General features: G+C 35.5%; 2 protein-coding genes across 2 annotated transcripts; both read left to right on the top strand.

Annotated features, from left to right (window-relative positions):
• Positions 1-619: 619 nt before the first annotated feature.
• Positions 620-3,644, top strand: LOC103419795 (aspartic proteinase NANA, chloroplast). The gene is made up of 2 exons (XM_008357888.4): positions 620-1,551; positions 2,647-3,644. Exons 1-2 carry the CDS (start codon positions 884-886, stop codon positions 3,470-3,472), a joined length of 1,494 nt encoding a protein of 497 aa, XP_008356110.2. The 5' UTR covers positions 620-883; the 3' UTR covers positions 3,473-3,644.
• Positions 3,645-10,599: 6,955 nt separating this feature from the next.
• LOC103435346 (YTH domain-containing protein ECT2-like) lies at positions 10,600-14,766 on the top strand. Its single transcript, XM_029102877.2, has 9 exons — positions 10,600-11,298; positions 11,419-11,495; positions 11,868-12,021; positions 12,105-12,166; positions 12,319-12,729; positions 12,810-13,340; positions 13,465-13,677; positions 13,770-13,922; positions 14,380-14,766. The coding sequence occupies exons 1-9, from the start codon at positions 11,262-11,264 to the stop codon at positions 14,413-14,415; spliced, it is 1,674 nt and encodes a 557-aa protein (XP_028958710.1). The 5' UTR covers positions 10,600-11,261; the 3' UTR covers positions 14,416-14,766.
• Positions 14,767-15,479: the final 713 nt, after the last annotated feature.

Here is a 15,479-nt window from a genome sequence, read left to right as displayed (position 1 = left end):
AACTAAAACCGTGTCCATCCACCAAGTTTTCTCATAGCCATGCATCTAAAATTAGATCTTTAATCATATTTATCTTAGTCTCTGCTATATATATTTTTTTAAAATCTTTTCTGTAAAGCACAAGTTTTATGCATGAGTTGGCAGATGCCTGTCCTTCATCCATTTCAAACAAACAAATAGTTTTTAATGACTAAAATATTGCATCAAGTCTTGTACAAATGGCATCATTATATTATTAAACAAAATCATATGATAAAAATCTCATATATTAAAAGAATATTTGTTCATTTCAACCCCTGAAGTTATTGATCATGGATGACGCACACATACATTATTGTGGGAAAATTGACCAAATAGTACGTGAAGTTTTTTAGTCTTGTGCAATTACCATTTAAGTTTAAATTTTGGACCCTAAATGGTATATGTTTATGTCACGTACCATGTGGATTTAGGTGCCAAACACAAGATTTTTTTTTTCCAAGATATAGTAAGGCTAGACATTTACATATAAAGGGAATAAAAAAAATTATGTGGTAGAAAATAAAAATAAAAATAAAAAGACAGATGAAATCCAAAAAATCCAAAAAATAAAGGCCCCTCCCTTTATGGTTTCCAACCTCTCACACTTTAGATACCAAACAAAAAAGAAACCCTCCAACTCTTTCTTTTGGGCCTCTTGTTACTCCTCCTTACTTGTTAATTAACATCCAAAATTTACTAATTAGGCCTCAACTGCAAAACCAGAAATCCCAGACTGGCATTTGCTCCTCCTCCCAAAATATAAAACCTAATTTTAGCTTTCTTCCGTTTCTCCTCTCCTGTTTTTATACATTCCCATTTCTACACTTTTTTCATTTGTGAGTTTTGTTTCATTTTTCCGACGATGAAGATGGAGCAAAATTCAACCCTCTTCATCATTTTCCTCCTCTCCGTAATCCACAGCTTCGTGTTCGTTCATGCACTCCGCGGCGCGAGCCCGGAGAAAGCCTTGAAGCTCAAGCTAATCCACAGGTACTCTCCACATTATAATGGCCTGCATGGGGATGAGAAGCCTAAAAACCAGCAGGAGCTCCTCAGGTTGCTCCACCGCCACGACATTGTCCGCCATCAAATGATATCGTACAGAAGGCAACAACAACAAGAAGAAAGCCTTCTTGATGCTGAAGAGGTAATATTAAACAGCAGCCGGATCGCGGCGAGGCGGATGGCTTGGGAAAAAAGAGGCTCCATGGCAATGCCGATAAGTTCGGGTTCGGATTACGGTTGGGGGCAGTACCTGGTTAAAATTAAAATCGGAACGCCGGCACAAAAGTTCTTGTTAGTCGCGGATACCGGCAGTGACTTGACGTGGATAAACTGCAGATACCGTTGCAGAAACCGGTGCGAGAAGCACCAAGGAAGGTTGCAACACAAGAGGGTTTTCCATGCAGAACTTTCTTCTTCCTTTAAAACTGTGCCGTGTTCTTCGAAATTGTGCAAGGTTGGTCTGTGGACTATGTTTTCTCTCCAACAGTGCTCCACCCCATCGAGCCCTTGCAGATATGATTACTCGTACGTACGCTTGCTTCTCAATTTCCATTTTCCTGCTTATTGATTCTTTGTTTTTGTTTTAATTTGCTTGTGAAAATGTCAAATTGGAGAACCCAGCTGTTTCCAGTTTAGGATGAGGTCCAAAAGTTTGGTTCCAAATTGGGATAAGAGAATCTTAATAGTTATGATTTGACGCTAATTATTGTGTGGTATTAGAACATAACTAATATGCTCATGCTATAATAGCAGACTGATTATACTACGTGACTACATACCATGCATTGTATTTTTGTTAAAATTATTTTAAATTAGAAATGGAAATGGAAGAGAAAATCCAAACCAGAAGTAGTTGGAAGTGTCTTTTCTGAGGTACATACGTCCATTTCATTTTTAAAGCCGACCTAAAATTGTTCTACAACTTGTCTTTAGGGAACTTGGTTTTAGTTGTGTTAACAATATACATACTAAATATTAAAGTCGGTATAAACAGAAATTACATGGTCATGTGTTTGTCCAGGAGTTTTATAGGGTCTTTTGTTTAGCATCATCCTCTTCGTCACCCTTGTTGTTCATGGACCATTTTTGCTAAGGCTAAAGGATAATTAGGGTTTTTCTAAAAATCAGAATCAACACAGAGTTAGCTAAATTTTTTAACAAGTCTCTAATGCAATCAGATACAATTGTGGGGTACTCCAAATTCATCAGTTGCAGAAGATGTAGGCGCTGCATTTTACCTACATTCAGCAAAAAGATTTAAATGGCACTTATTGTAAGTAGTTGAGAGTCACATGATGCACATTTTTTGTACCAAACACAAAGATTTAATATCACTCGCAGGTGGTAGCTTGATCTGTATTTTGTAACGGCGTAATCTTTTAAAGAATATCTAGAGTTTAGGTTGTTGGACATCCTAAATTCAAAACTTAAGATCCAAAACCCTAAATGTAAATCTTATAACGGATGTATATGCCTCTCCACATGCTGAATGAGATTGAAAGTGTGGAAAAGTGTTAACCTAGTATACATTGTTGGTTCATACCCTAATAACAACTCAATCTACACCTATTTATGAATAACCAACAACTTAATTTGTTTTTCACAATGCTATTGTGTTAGGTACATAGAGGGGGCTCATGCATTTGGGCTGTTTGCCAATGAGACTGTAAGAGCAACCCTGGCAAGTGGCACGAGAACCAAACTGGAAAACGTGATAGTTGGTTGCACAGACCACATCAAGGGCAGTGGAGGCATTAGACATGGTGATGGTATATTGGGGTTGGGCTTTGGCAGGAACTCATTCACTACCAAGGCTTCCCTACACTTTGGTGGCAAGTTTTCTTATTGCCTGGTTGATCAGCAAAGCCCCAAACATGTCTCAAATTTTCTCACATTTGGTGGCCACAAAGCAGCTAGATTGCAGAAACAAATGAACTACACAAAGCTGGTTATCGGTGACTCCGAGGATAAGGGGTCGTTCTACGGCGTAAATGTGCAGGGAATCTCAGATGGGGGGAAAATGTTAGATATACCACCTCGTGTGTGGGACGAAAATCTTAAAGGTGGAACCATTGTTGATTCAGGCACAAGCCTCACATTTCTGAAAGTGCCGGCATATAAAGCTGTCATGAAAGTAATGACAATGGCTTTGTCGAAAGTGAAAAAATTGTCACCAGATGATGACCCTTTTGACTTTTGCTTCAGTTCCAAGGGATTCAACAGGTCTTTAGTGCCAAAATTCGCAATTCACTTTGCAGATGGAGCTATATTTGAGCCACCAGTGAAGAGCTATGTTCTTGAGGTTGCTGACGGGAAGATGTGCCTAGGGTTTGTGCCAACTAATGTTGGTCCCTCTGTTATTGGCAACATAATGCAGCAAAACCATTTGTGGGAATTTGACTTAGGGAGGAGGACACTGGGTTTTGCTCCCTCCACCTGCACCTAGGACTTGTTCAAATACTGGAATTGGATTGATTATGTTCTTGTAATAACTTTTTCTATTTCTTCCCATATATAATTGTGTATGAAATTCATTGCATTCTTATGGTGACGTCTTGTACTTGATCATAAATCATAATTGGGTTTTCACACTTGTATCCATCCAAGTGTTTCACATACGTATATGCCTTAACAATTCTACAAATTAAACTTTTGTACATCCAAGTTATTGACCGACTAATTCTTGGTGTAGTGCGTTATCTCTCTTTGTAATACTAAAAGAAAGTTCAAAGTCGAATTCTTGTTCTGTTACGAATAACTATGGGCTGGGTGAAATAAAGTTGAAACTAATGGGCGTGGGATAACATAATTTGATTTCTTGGACATATTCAATATATGTTGGAAAAATATAACTTCTAAGAGAAAAATTTCATGAACTGACAGATGCATAGGATCAATAATGTATGCAGTTGCTCTTCTCCGCATTCCACATTATTGCTAGACACGAAATAACGCAATGTTCTTTTTGAGAATGACTCTCCTGGGCGCAAGATGTCCACTCTAAAAGGCTGAAGGGGGTAAGAAGCCAAATGCAACTAAGTTTTGGTCCTATCTAATTTTACTTCTCTTGAGAAGAAAAGTTCTTGAATCCGCTTGTGCTTCTATGTTATGCTTCTATCTAATTTTACGTCTCTTTCATTTGATAAGTTTAACGATCACGAGCAAGTATGAATGATTCTATTTCCAAATCAAGTATGAATGATTGAATTAAGAGCACAAAATTATTAAGCATGAATGATTGTCTACATGGGAAAGTGAACACAGAGTAAGTGTGCCTGAATAATTGAACACATATTAGATATATCGAGTCCATTTGAAGAGCACAAAATAGTATATGGTAGCTTCCAAAATGTAAGTCCACAGGAACAGATGCTTCATGTAAATAGCTTGCATGATTAGTTTAGCAGTAGAGTGAGCTTTTTCTTCTTCTTCCTGCAAAACGTGAGAGATACCACTCCTGACGTGCACGCTTGTAATACTAGGATAAATGCCATTATTAATCACCAATCAGACTTTGTCGTTATAAAAGATTGATTGGTTGGTTGGTTGGTTAAGATTCTTCTTTGTTTGTCGTTAATAAACATGAAAATGAGTCATTGTAGGCCCCGATTAATCTATTAGTACAACATATCAATGATCATCCATAACAGTTTAAGACAAATCTATTGCGTTAAGCGACTTATACATCTTTCAGAAAGGATAATTGTCTAGATTATGCATTTCATGTTTAGAGTTTAGATCAGCTATGCGTTAAATAGATAATTTCTTGTCGTTATAATACGTGTATTTGTTTATTAATATTGTATTCTATGTCTTCTTTCATGATGTATCAACTTTGTTGCTAACTCATTATAATATATGGATATACAGTGATAACAAGTGACAACACGGTGATCTACCACACATTCGGTGATCTACCACACATTAGTATATATGTACCATCTTATATCTGAAGAACATAAAATTATGACCCATATTATGTCAATCTCTTTTTGGGAAAGAATATTTATGTTCAACTTTAGAATTGTTGTATCGTAATATTAATTTCTTGTCAATCTAGTATGTTATTGTTAGACAATATATTTAGACCGTTGTGTGTGATTCAAATAATAGTGTGCACATAAAACATATCAGATTGTTTTACTTACAATTAAGGGATATATATACTGATATGCGGTTTAGAAGAATAGTGATCAATGAGAGGGTTGGAAAGGGCATCACGTAAATTTACATGAATCAAGGTGCTTCTCCCGTTACCCTAACAACTCTCATCGCTCACTATTTTTATCATGTTGTGAATAATTTGGCCATCACTCTAATAAGAACAAGTACCAATCTATCTATCTAGCTAAGATGTAAACGTCTATCTAACGGCCATGTGCATTGAGTGATTGAGGTCAAGCTTCATTGTTTAATTCCCTTATATATTTTTTCACATTAATATATAAAATCTGCAGGAACTTTGTTGTCTTCTTCTCTGTCGTCATGCATATACATACTTGGCCTTTTGAGCAAAATCGTGAGTTGTAGATGGGAGCAGGTAATTAAGACGCTCATACAATCAGCTTAAAGTCTTGATCGAACTCCCTCCAGCAGGAGAGCGACTAACACATTGTTAGGAGTATTTAGAAACTCCATTGTTGAATTAGGGTTGGAATTTAGATCCTTTTTGTGGAAATCAAAAGGTGGGCCTTTATTTTGAAGATGAGTTTGAAATTTTTAGGGTTTAGTAGTGAGTTTAAACTTTGTAGTTTAAATTAGTTTAAAGTAAAATATTGCTAATAAATAAAACACTATTTAGCACGGTATGTAAAGTCATCTTGCAACGAACTGAGAATAGATCCATAAAAACATCCAACCTTTCCCAAAATCTTCCCTAATTTAGAATTTGGGAAATTGACATAAACAGCTCCAACCATAGTCTCCCAAATTTAGGGTTTCCCTAAAAATTTACGGGAACTCTTTCCAATTTTGACTATATGCATACAACAAACATACAATGAGATAAGTCTATTTATTGGCGTGGTATGAACAAAAATATGATGTCTCTAACATTTCATTTCCTAAAAATTAATATGAGACAACATCAGATAAAGGATTGGAGTTGCTCTAATGTTATCTCAGTTTCATGTTTTGTAACTGCACATTTCGAGCTTTGTTTGGTGTTGTTACACAAATAAAAGAATGATGAAAGATCAAGTATGTTGCGTTACCATGAAAGCATCAAATGAAGTTATGAACCATGAACTAAAACAAAGCCTAATGAAAGAATGTCTAAATGGGCTGAGCATTGGGCCCAAGTTTAATAGTTTGGTATAAAAGTGGACTATCTGGCCCGTAAAACTCTTGGGCTCAATTTTCAATTGTTCAACTTAAAAACTATTATTAGAGAAAAGTTATATAACTAAATACCACTTCTAAATCACTTAGTATTACATTCTAATGATATCATCTTCACTTGTAAGTGAGAGGTCTTAGGTTTAATTCTCACTAATATTGAAGTTGAACTGCATTATTGTTAACCCATTGTGAGGCTAAACCCACTCCTTCCTCATTAGTGTAGAGAATATTATTTGTTAAAGAAAAAAAACCGGTTCTAAATGGCTTATAAGTTATAACATTTCTTTTTTTACTGCGCATGACAAAGATCTTTTGAAAATTCAATAATTCATTTTATCATAAAAATGTTACTCATGATTTTTAATACATTTTGCAAAGTTGTACAAAAACAAGAATAAAACATATTTACTAGCATTTACACTGCACCATAAGTTTCATTACATTTTTTTTTCTTTTAATACATCGATATATTTATACTGAGTGGTGAGCAAATGGTTATTAAGCCACACAATGAGTCATCACATGATTTGGAATCGAACTTGCTGTATACAAGACTTGAACATAAGACTTCTTACTTACAAATAAAAAAAAAAAAAAAAGACCTTCAACTTATAAATGAAGAAAAATATCTTTAAACCGTAATGTTAAGCAGTAAGGATTCATAAAGCTAATGAAAAACATTTTAGAGATATTTGTAAAACCGATTAAAACCGTGAGTTGCGCTACTTTTTAATAACCCTAGCTGAGTGCAAACCAATAAAAAAAAAGTGTTATTAGTGAGTAGTGACGCGATCTTTCCCTCCTTTGTTTTCAAGGCAGATTAAATGTACCTAACAATTTGATTAGGACAATAGACCCAAAATAAATTAAATATATCCCAACTTTGCCAGGTATGCTGATGAAAATTCAAAAGAAAAATGAACACCTGGTTGTGTTGATTGGAGAGCAAGAATGCAAGTTCATTAGGCACTTCTGTGCTGTGTATGGATCAAGTTGTTTGATCAGCCCTCAGCAATAGGAAGTACCTGCATCATGAAACATACATAAGACAATTGTGAGGTCAAATTTCAAACTCATGACTCACAACAAACTGGAAGCCTCGGTGACATCGATCGGGGATTGCTTAGTTTTGTTTACAATGGACAATTTTTTGGATGTGATGAAAGTATAAAAATAATATGAGACGTAACAGTTATTGCATTTTGCAACCCTAATGGGATTGCTTAGTTTTGTTTGCGATGGACAATTTATAATCAAATCGAAATTAACACCATATTCAACGTACATTATTTAATCTTTACGCAAACAAAAGTATTTAGCACTTGGAGGCAAAGTTAGTCAACAATTGAAGGAGATCTTGGCCATGTATGGGGGTTCTTAATTAATTGGTATCACAATACTTATTTATAGACTTTTCTTTTCCTAATATTCAATTCACTAATTAGGGTCAATTGACTTGGTTTCGCTTTTGTTTTTTTCTTATTCGAGATGATAAAGTACAAAAATTTTGACACATGAGTGAATGTTTTTAATAACCATTTGAAATACAAACTTCTTACATAGCTACACCATCTAACCAAACAGGTTCTATGTTTTCCCTTAAGGTTTTTTTTTTTTTGCTTTTGTTAAACAAAAGGCCAGACTAAAAGCAAACAAAAGGGAAATTACAAGATAATGGCGCAAGATCGAGAAAGATGGAGTTTGTTCAAAATAGACCGGATCCAAAGTACAAGAGACGTTCAGGTTGACCAACTCATCAACAACAAAATTCATTTTACGATAGACATGTCGAATATTACATTCTCAATCACGTTGTAACATCACACAACAAACTTAAATCAATTCACCAAGAAGATGATTATCAGTGGCACCATGTGAAAACCCTAATTTCAAAAGTCTTACCAAATTATGTAGAAAACCCTAATTCTAAATGGTGTAAATTGCGTACAATCCAGATTCAATATTTCAAGTGTGCAATACACGTAGATTGAGTTTTATAATAAATTGTGGCTGGCCAATGTCAATGGTTTTAAATGGTTGGAAATGGATGGATGGATGGATGGGTGGGAAGGAACCCTTTCCCACTAAGAAAACTTTTACACGCCCTCTTCTTCTTGGTCCTTCTTCTAGTTCTAGATCTCTGGCTTTTTAGAAATTTCCAGGACACTACCTAAAATTGTTCTACTTCTTTTCTACCGTCTAGTTTATTTTATTTTTAGGCTGACGCTTAACCTAAATTATTGAACTATTCAAGGTCATTTTTATTTTAAAATTTTGCCTCCCCACACATTTTTTTTTTAAATTATAAAAAACCAGGCCAAAGCATTAAGCATGGTATATTTAAAAGTTAATTAGGGACTATAAAAAAATAATAATCCAAATTCATGCAGCGATGTTGCACTTACACCTGCTTGATGCAATTTAAAATCTTAGATCGATTGATGACTTAACTACTATATCTCTTTCTCATTTGCGATTATTGCTATTTTCTAGGTAAGATCGTTCTAGATATATAACTTATAAGTGCTTATTTTAACCTAATTTCTGTGTAGTTTCCACAATGATCATTGTCTTTTTTTTGTCAACACACAATTATCATGAATTGTGCAAGATTATAATTGCCGTGTACTCATAAACCTATTGTTTTTAGAGCAAATAAAATTACAGTTTCACATTATGTGATGCGAAAATTCTACAAAGCACCGGTGTATTACATATTGAACAACTTGATTTGCATGACTAAATTTTAATAATTATTCAACCTAAACATTGATGCATCTCATACGTCTGTGTATTTTAAAAAAATTTGACATCGGTATACAACATGATGTGAAAAATAAACCACTAGCTTTTGATGAGGTATCATTGGTGGCATCAAATTAGTCTGGCTACCAGATAAAAAGCAGCATAAAGGCCAAAGATAATGCGCCTGTTGTAGGAAGGCATCTCAATCGGGATATGTGGATCGTTGCATTACGTTACTATGAGTGTTTCGGGGCATCTTGCAAATATGTTTCAAATCCCGGGTATATATAATTGCAATTTTTATTCTTTAAAGGAAAAGACATATTGTGATTATATAATAGTATTTTAAAAGGAAAACTAATGAAAATGGCTTGAAAACTTTGAGTTTTAATGATAAGGACAAAATAAAGAGTAAAGTAAATAGTACCAGGATTGACTTTTTAGTGTAAAAATGTGGTTTTTCGTTAAAGTGAACAGTACCGGATACTTTTCGTTAAAATTCTATATTTTAAATGCTTATAACATTCTTTTCAAGACGTGCTCATAGTATAATCATTAATTACAATCTCCCTCTACTTAAAGTGATTTGTATCATTGATGGACTTGGATTGTCTGCCCTCCCATTTAGGTGCTTTCTCCGTGCCCTCCTGTTTTGTGTGGTCACGGTTAAACCACGTCAATATTTTATATTATTTTTTTATAAAAATAATGAAACAAAAAGAAATAGTTTATAAAATGTTGACATGGCTTAACCGTGACCACAAAAACAAGAGGGCACGAGGAGGGCACAAAAATTGGAGGGCAGACAATCCAAGTCCATCATTGATGCACAGTTCAATGTATCATGTTATTATTCAATTTTCTTCTTTTATATTTTAATAAAGAAATACATTATAAGTATACAGTAGTAAGTTAAGCATATCTTCGAGACATCCTAAAGCGTTTTTAGTATCATCATTAATTCTATCTTTGCTTAAAGGTTTTTATGCATAATTCAGTGTATCATGTTCATTTTAAGGAGTTCATTTCCATGTACGATTTTGAGGAACAATTAAAAGAGAATTTTAAGATATTAAAAATTGGATAAAATAAAAATGGAGGATGAGGAATGTAGAGAGGATGAGGAATGTAGAGACCATGTAGAGGCTGTAGGTGGTGGTCCAGGTGGAAGAGACGTGAACTAGTATTGGTTTTATAGAGGCCATAATATGTTGAATGGTATTCATTTCACCACCAAAAGAAAAAAAAAAGGAAAAAATAAATGAATGGAGATTTGGAAATTGGGATTTATGAATATGAAAGCTACGTGTATATATTACTACAAATATATATATTTAAAAAAGGCAGTAGCTTCATGCTTGATGAATATTGATAATGTTATGGATCCATAAAAGTTAAAACCTTTAAGCCATGGTGGTGATAAAAAATAGAAAGATCCCATCATCCCACAAATAGGCAAGAAAACAGTAACCTGAGGCAGAAAGTACAACCAGAATAGTATGTCAGCATAGTTGCAGAAAAGCAATATCATTAAATATTTAAATGATTAATTTCCATAAATATTTAACAAGAATAAGGAGAGAACGTGGAGGCCTCAACACCGTCCATTTGCCATAAATTGTTGTTATTGCTGTTGTTGACTTTACTGTGTCTGTCTGCTGTTAGCTGTTTGAAGCTCTTTCTTGTTCTTCTTGTTCTCAAGTAAAACCATTTCTCTCTCTCTCTCTCCCCTTCCAATTCAAAAACTTTATGTGTTTTCTGTGTGTGTGATTTGGTGATTGTTGTTGGGTTTGGATTAGAATTTTATTTTGTTTTGGAAAAACAGAAAAACTCCAAAAGAAAGAAAAAGTGGAAATTTAGTAGTAAAAGCAGCAGAAGAGGAGTGGGATTGTTGGAGTTTTGGGCAGCAGAGATTACAGAGCGCCAATTTTTAGCCGGTTTTGTTGTGTTGTTACAACGTTAGATTGTTTTAGATAGATAGATAGATAGATAGATAGACAGACAGAGAGACAGATACTAATATTGTTTGAGAAATTATAGGATTCTCTTTCAAAAACAAACACACCCCAAAAATATCTTTGGTTTTTATTTTTAGTTTGATTTCATTTGATTGATTCAAAGGGATTTTCTTTTACCTTTGGAGAGAGGCCATGGCTGCTGCTGCTGCACCTCAATTTCATCACAACTGTATGCAATCTCCTCTCCTTTTCTTTTCTTTTAATTTCTTTTTCTTCTGAATTTCGTGTTTTTATTTTTGTTTTGTTTATGTGATTGATTGAGCTTTGTAATCTGATTTTATGTGATCAGCTCTTAAAAAAGAGCAGGAAGAAGAAAAAGATTCAAACCCACATGTTCAATCCTCAGAATTGTTTAGTTCCAATCTGGTAATTTTCAATTTATTTCATGTTTTTTTGAATTTCAATTGTCATGTTGTATATCCAAATAGTACAACTCTTTTTCACACTCCCTTTTTTCCTCCTGCACTCCCTTGTTTGTTTCTGTCTCTTGATTCACCGTCGATTTATTCGAGTCCAAGGGACGAAGAGGGTGTGAAAATCATTTCCCTTATTTAATTGCAATAATTACTGGGTGCTTTTAGGCCTAACCGCTTAAGCTTTCAAGCTTAGATTGAGTTGCCATGTTGAATATTTAGATTTCGATGCGCGATTAGCAGAGTTTTTATTTCTGCTTGCTTTATGATCCATGAAAATCTGATTTATGAATTTTTGGGTTTGTTTGTGTGTGTGTGTCTTAAGGCCCTCAGCAAGGATGGGAGCCCATCTGATACAGCATCATGCATTTCAACCGTGGGAGATACAAATGCTAGTGTCAAAAAAAGTGATGCAGATGCAGATTATGAATCCTTGACTTCTTATCCACCCACCACATATTACGGATACACGTATCCAGGTTTGCTGCAGCTTCTCATAACTCCGGTCCACAATTCGTGTTCATAGAATACTTTTAACATCTAATTGTTACCATGTTCGCAGGTTATGAAATGGAAAACAATGGATACTATGTTGGTGGAACCGGGGTGGAGATGCAATACCCGGTAAGTTCCCTTACTATCTCACAATTGCGCATGAAAAACATTGATATGTATATGGATTCATACGGCTGTTGATTTCAACGTGCCTTTTGATTACTTCTGGTATTCTGCGATTTGTAACAAAATGATCTTATAGTCACTATTGCTTCATTTAGGTCATGCAAGCAGATAATGGATCTTTTGTCTACTTGATGCCAGGATTTCAGCCTGGTTATGATCCCTACTCGACGTACATGCCCATTTCTCCAATCGGTAGTGATGGGCAATACGTTGGTCAACAGATGTATCCCCCCATGAGCCCCGTGTACCAAGCCCCTATTTCCCCTGGATATAACCCTTCTCTTCCTCCTCATGGGGAGTTCGTCCAGTCACCCTACTTGTGGGATCCATCTCTTGTTAGAGATGGAACATTCGGAAATCCCTACAATGGAGTCTTACAAACACCGCCCTATAAACCTAATTTCTCTTCCCCTAGTCACACTCGTGCTCCACTCTCAAAATCTTCCAAGCCGTTGGATGTTGAATCAGGTTATGGTGCGCGAAATCAGTCAAAGCCAGTAAACAAGGTAGAGTACTATTTCTTTCTGCCGGTGGCATTGTATTCTCTTATCTTGGGCATTTTGATGGATTTTTCAATGATGTCTAGGCCTCGCTGCGTCCCTCAAGTCTTCAAACAGAAGCTCTAGCGAAAGGTTACTTTTCGGTAGCAAAGGGTCCGGTCTACCAAGAGACAGGCGGACTTCTCTATCCAAACAATTCTCCAACTTTAAAAACAAATGCAAAGGGCTGGGGTGGCTCTGACAAGTTGAAACCAAGAAGTAAGGCTAATGGTGTTAAAGATATTAATCTGTTTAATGAGAAGAACCATGGTCCCAGAACAACCAATCCTAAAGGTGCATTGGTGTCCGGAGCTGACAAAGAGAATGGAAAATCTGATGGCATAGCATCTGTCATTAGGAAGGATCAATATAACCTCCCCGACTTTCCAACCAAATACGAGCAAGCCCTTTTCTTTGTGATCAAATCTTACAGTGAAGATGATATTCATAAAAGCATTAAGTACAATGTGTGGGCTAGTACTCCTAACGGGAACAAGAGGCTGGACAATACGTATCAAGATGCACAAGAGAAGGCGGCACAGAAGGGCTGCAAGTGTCCTGTCTTCCTTTTCTTTTCAGTATGCTGGAGATTTAGACCTTATTTTTGAAGCAGGAATTTTCTACTGCAGACTTTTAGGCCTTCGGTCTCTGAAATGATTTACTAATCCAATCTTTGCTTCTCTGTTTTATGATGTGCTTCAGGTTAATGCTAGTGGTCAGTTTTGTGGAGTAGCTGAGATGATTGGTCGTGTCGACTTCAATAAGAACATGGACTTCTGGCAGCAGGATAAGTGGAATGGTTATTTTCCGGTCAAGTGGCATATCATAAAAGACGTCCCAAACCCACAGTTACGACATATAATACTCGAGAATAATGAGAACAAGCCTGTGACCAATAGTAGAGACACGCAAGAGGTGTGCAAAACCAACTAATTGTTTGATTTAATTTCTCTGCATTTTATCTCAAATTACCAATCTCAATCTGTGATTACATTTATATTTTGCAGGTGAATTTTCTTCAGGGTATTGAACTGCTGAACATATTTAAAAATCATATGTCAAGGACATCGATACTGGATGATTTTGATTTCTACGAAAACCGCCAGAAAATGATGCAGGAAAAGAGGATCAGACAATCTACACCTTACTACGGACTGCAGGTATGCCGCTGCTCTTCCTTTCTCTCGATTCTTTTCAGTCAAAGAAAAAGACAGATTAAGTAAAATTCTTGCACGTATAAAGGATCAAATGCAATATTGCTGTTAGAAAGATGATTCTCTTTAACTACAAAAGGATTAAGAATAAAGCAAGTAATAAAGTGGAGAGTGCGGTGCCATTCAAATTTTTGAAATGGGGATGACTTTATTCTATTCTTTCAGATAGGATTAACATTTATTATATTTTGTGGGGAATTGATTTCCGAGAGTTTTCTTTCCCTGCATTCCTCTCATTTCTTTGGGCATTGGATTGGATAATTCAAAGAAAAAAATATATAAACATAAACAAGGAGAGGAGTGCAGAAGGACAAAGCGGGAGAGTTAAATTTGTTCTTTCGGTTTGCTTGAAACTTGTTTTCTTCTCAGGAATGTTAACCAGAAATTGTGTTTTATGTGGCAGCAAAAAATAAGTGAGTTAAGTATCAGTGCTGAGTAGGGGCCTCAGGTTAAAGGCAAAGGAAAGGGTGCAGAGATATGGGCATATGACAGATTAGATTATACACCAGAAAACCAGAATCAACGTTTCGAGCAGTTAAAAATGTAAATTTGCAGATGAAATCCGAAGGCGTAGCATCGCCATCGTCGTTTTCCCATAAAAAAAATAGAGAGATGAAATGGTGGCTTTGGAATCCAAGTCCTCTCTCCCTCCTCTGCCTACATACATTAGCATTTGTTCTCTCAGCATAAAAGTGTATTTGGTTCTTTGTTTAGTGTTCACAAATGTAATTCGGAAAAAGAAAAAATAAGAAAAAGAAAAAAAATGCTGATATCTTTAATTTCTTAAAAATATCTTGGTGGGAGAATAATCCGTCGATTTTCTATTAGTGCAAAATATTGATGACTCAATCCTAATATTGTGACCTCCTAACGGTGTTCTAAAAATCCCCGCCTACTGCTGCCTAGGTTCCGTCTAGCGCCGCCTAGGTGCTAGGCGGTTGGCCATCACCCTGATTAATGCCTAGACATATAAAAATTAAGAAAGGGCGCCTAGAATTGTTGAGGCGTCCATCTAGCCCGTCCAAACCCGCTTATGTTGTGACTCATATAGACAGAAAATAGATAAATTTTATTTTGCATATTATTTTTTGCAATAAATTGTAAGAGATTTATTGAATACTTAAATGAACACACATTATAGATTTGTTTTCCATATTTTCATAATATTCCAATACTTCATAATATATATGTCATTCTATTTTGTAATTTATTTATATATATTTTAAGTATAAATAAACTTATTTACACGAAATATAATAAATTTACTTAAATCCACATAATCCGACTAGGCGCTAGGCACAAGTCCACCGCCCGACTAACGTATTTTAGAACCTTTGCCTCGTAACAAATTACCCGTATTTCTGTTTAGCATTATTGGCCACTCGCCTGATTCACCAAATATGCAGGTCAATCGGGAATGGATACATTCTGGTGAAGCGCAAAGGTAACCGGAAAGTTCGAAACTAATTGTTGCCGGAAAATTTGATATCACGAACGAAAGAG

This window comes from Malus domestica, chromosome 05 (assembly GCF_042453785.1).
Source record: "Malus domestica chromosome 05, GDT2T_hap1".
Lineage (NCBI taxonomy): Eukaryota > Viridiplantae > Streptophyta > Magnoliopsida > Rosales > Rosaceae > Malus > Malus domestica.
The sequence above is the reverse complement of the archived record's forward strand: the minus strand, read 5'-3'. Positions and strand labels throughout refer to the sequence as shown.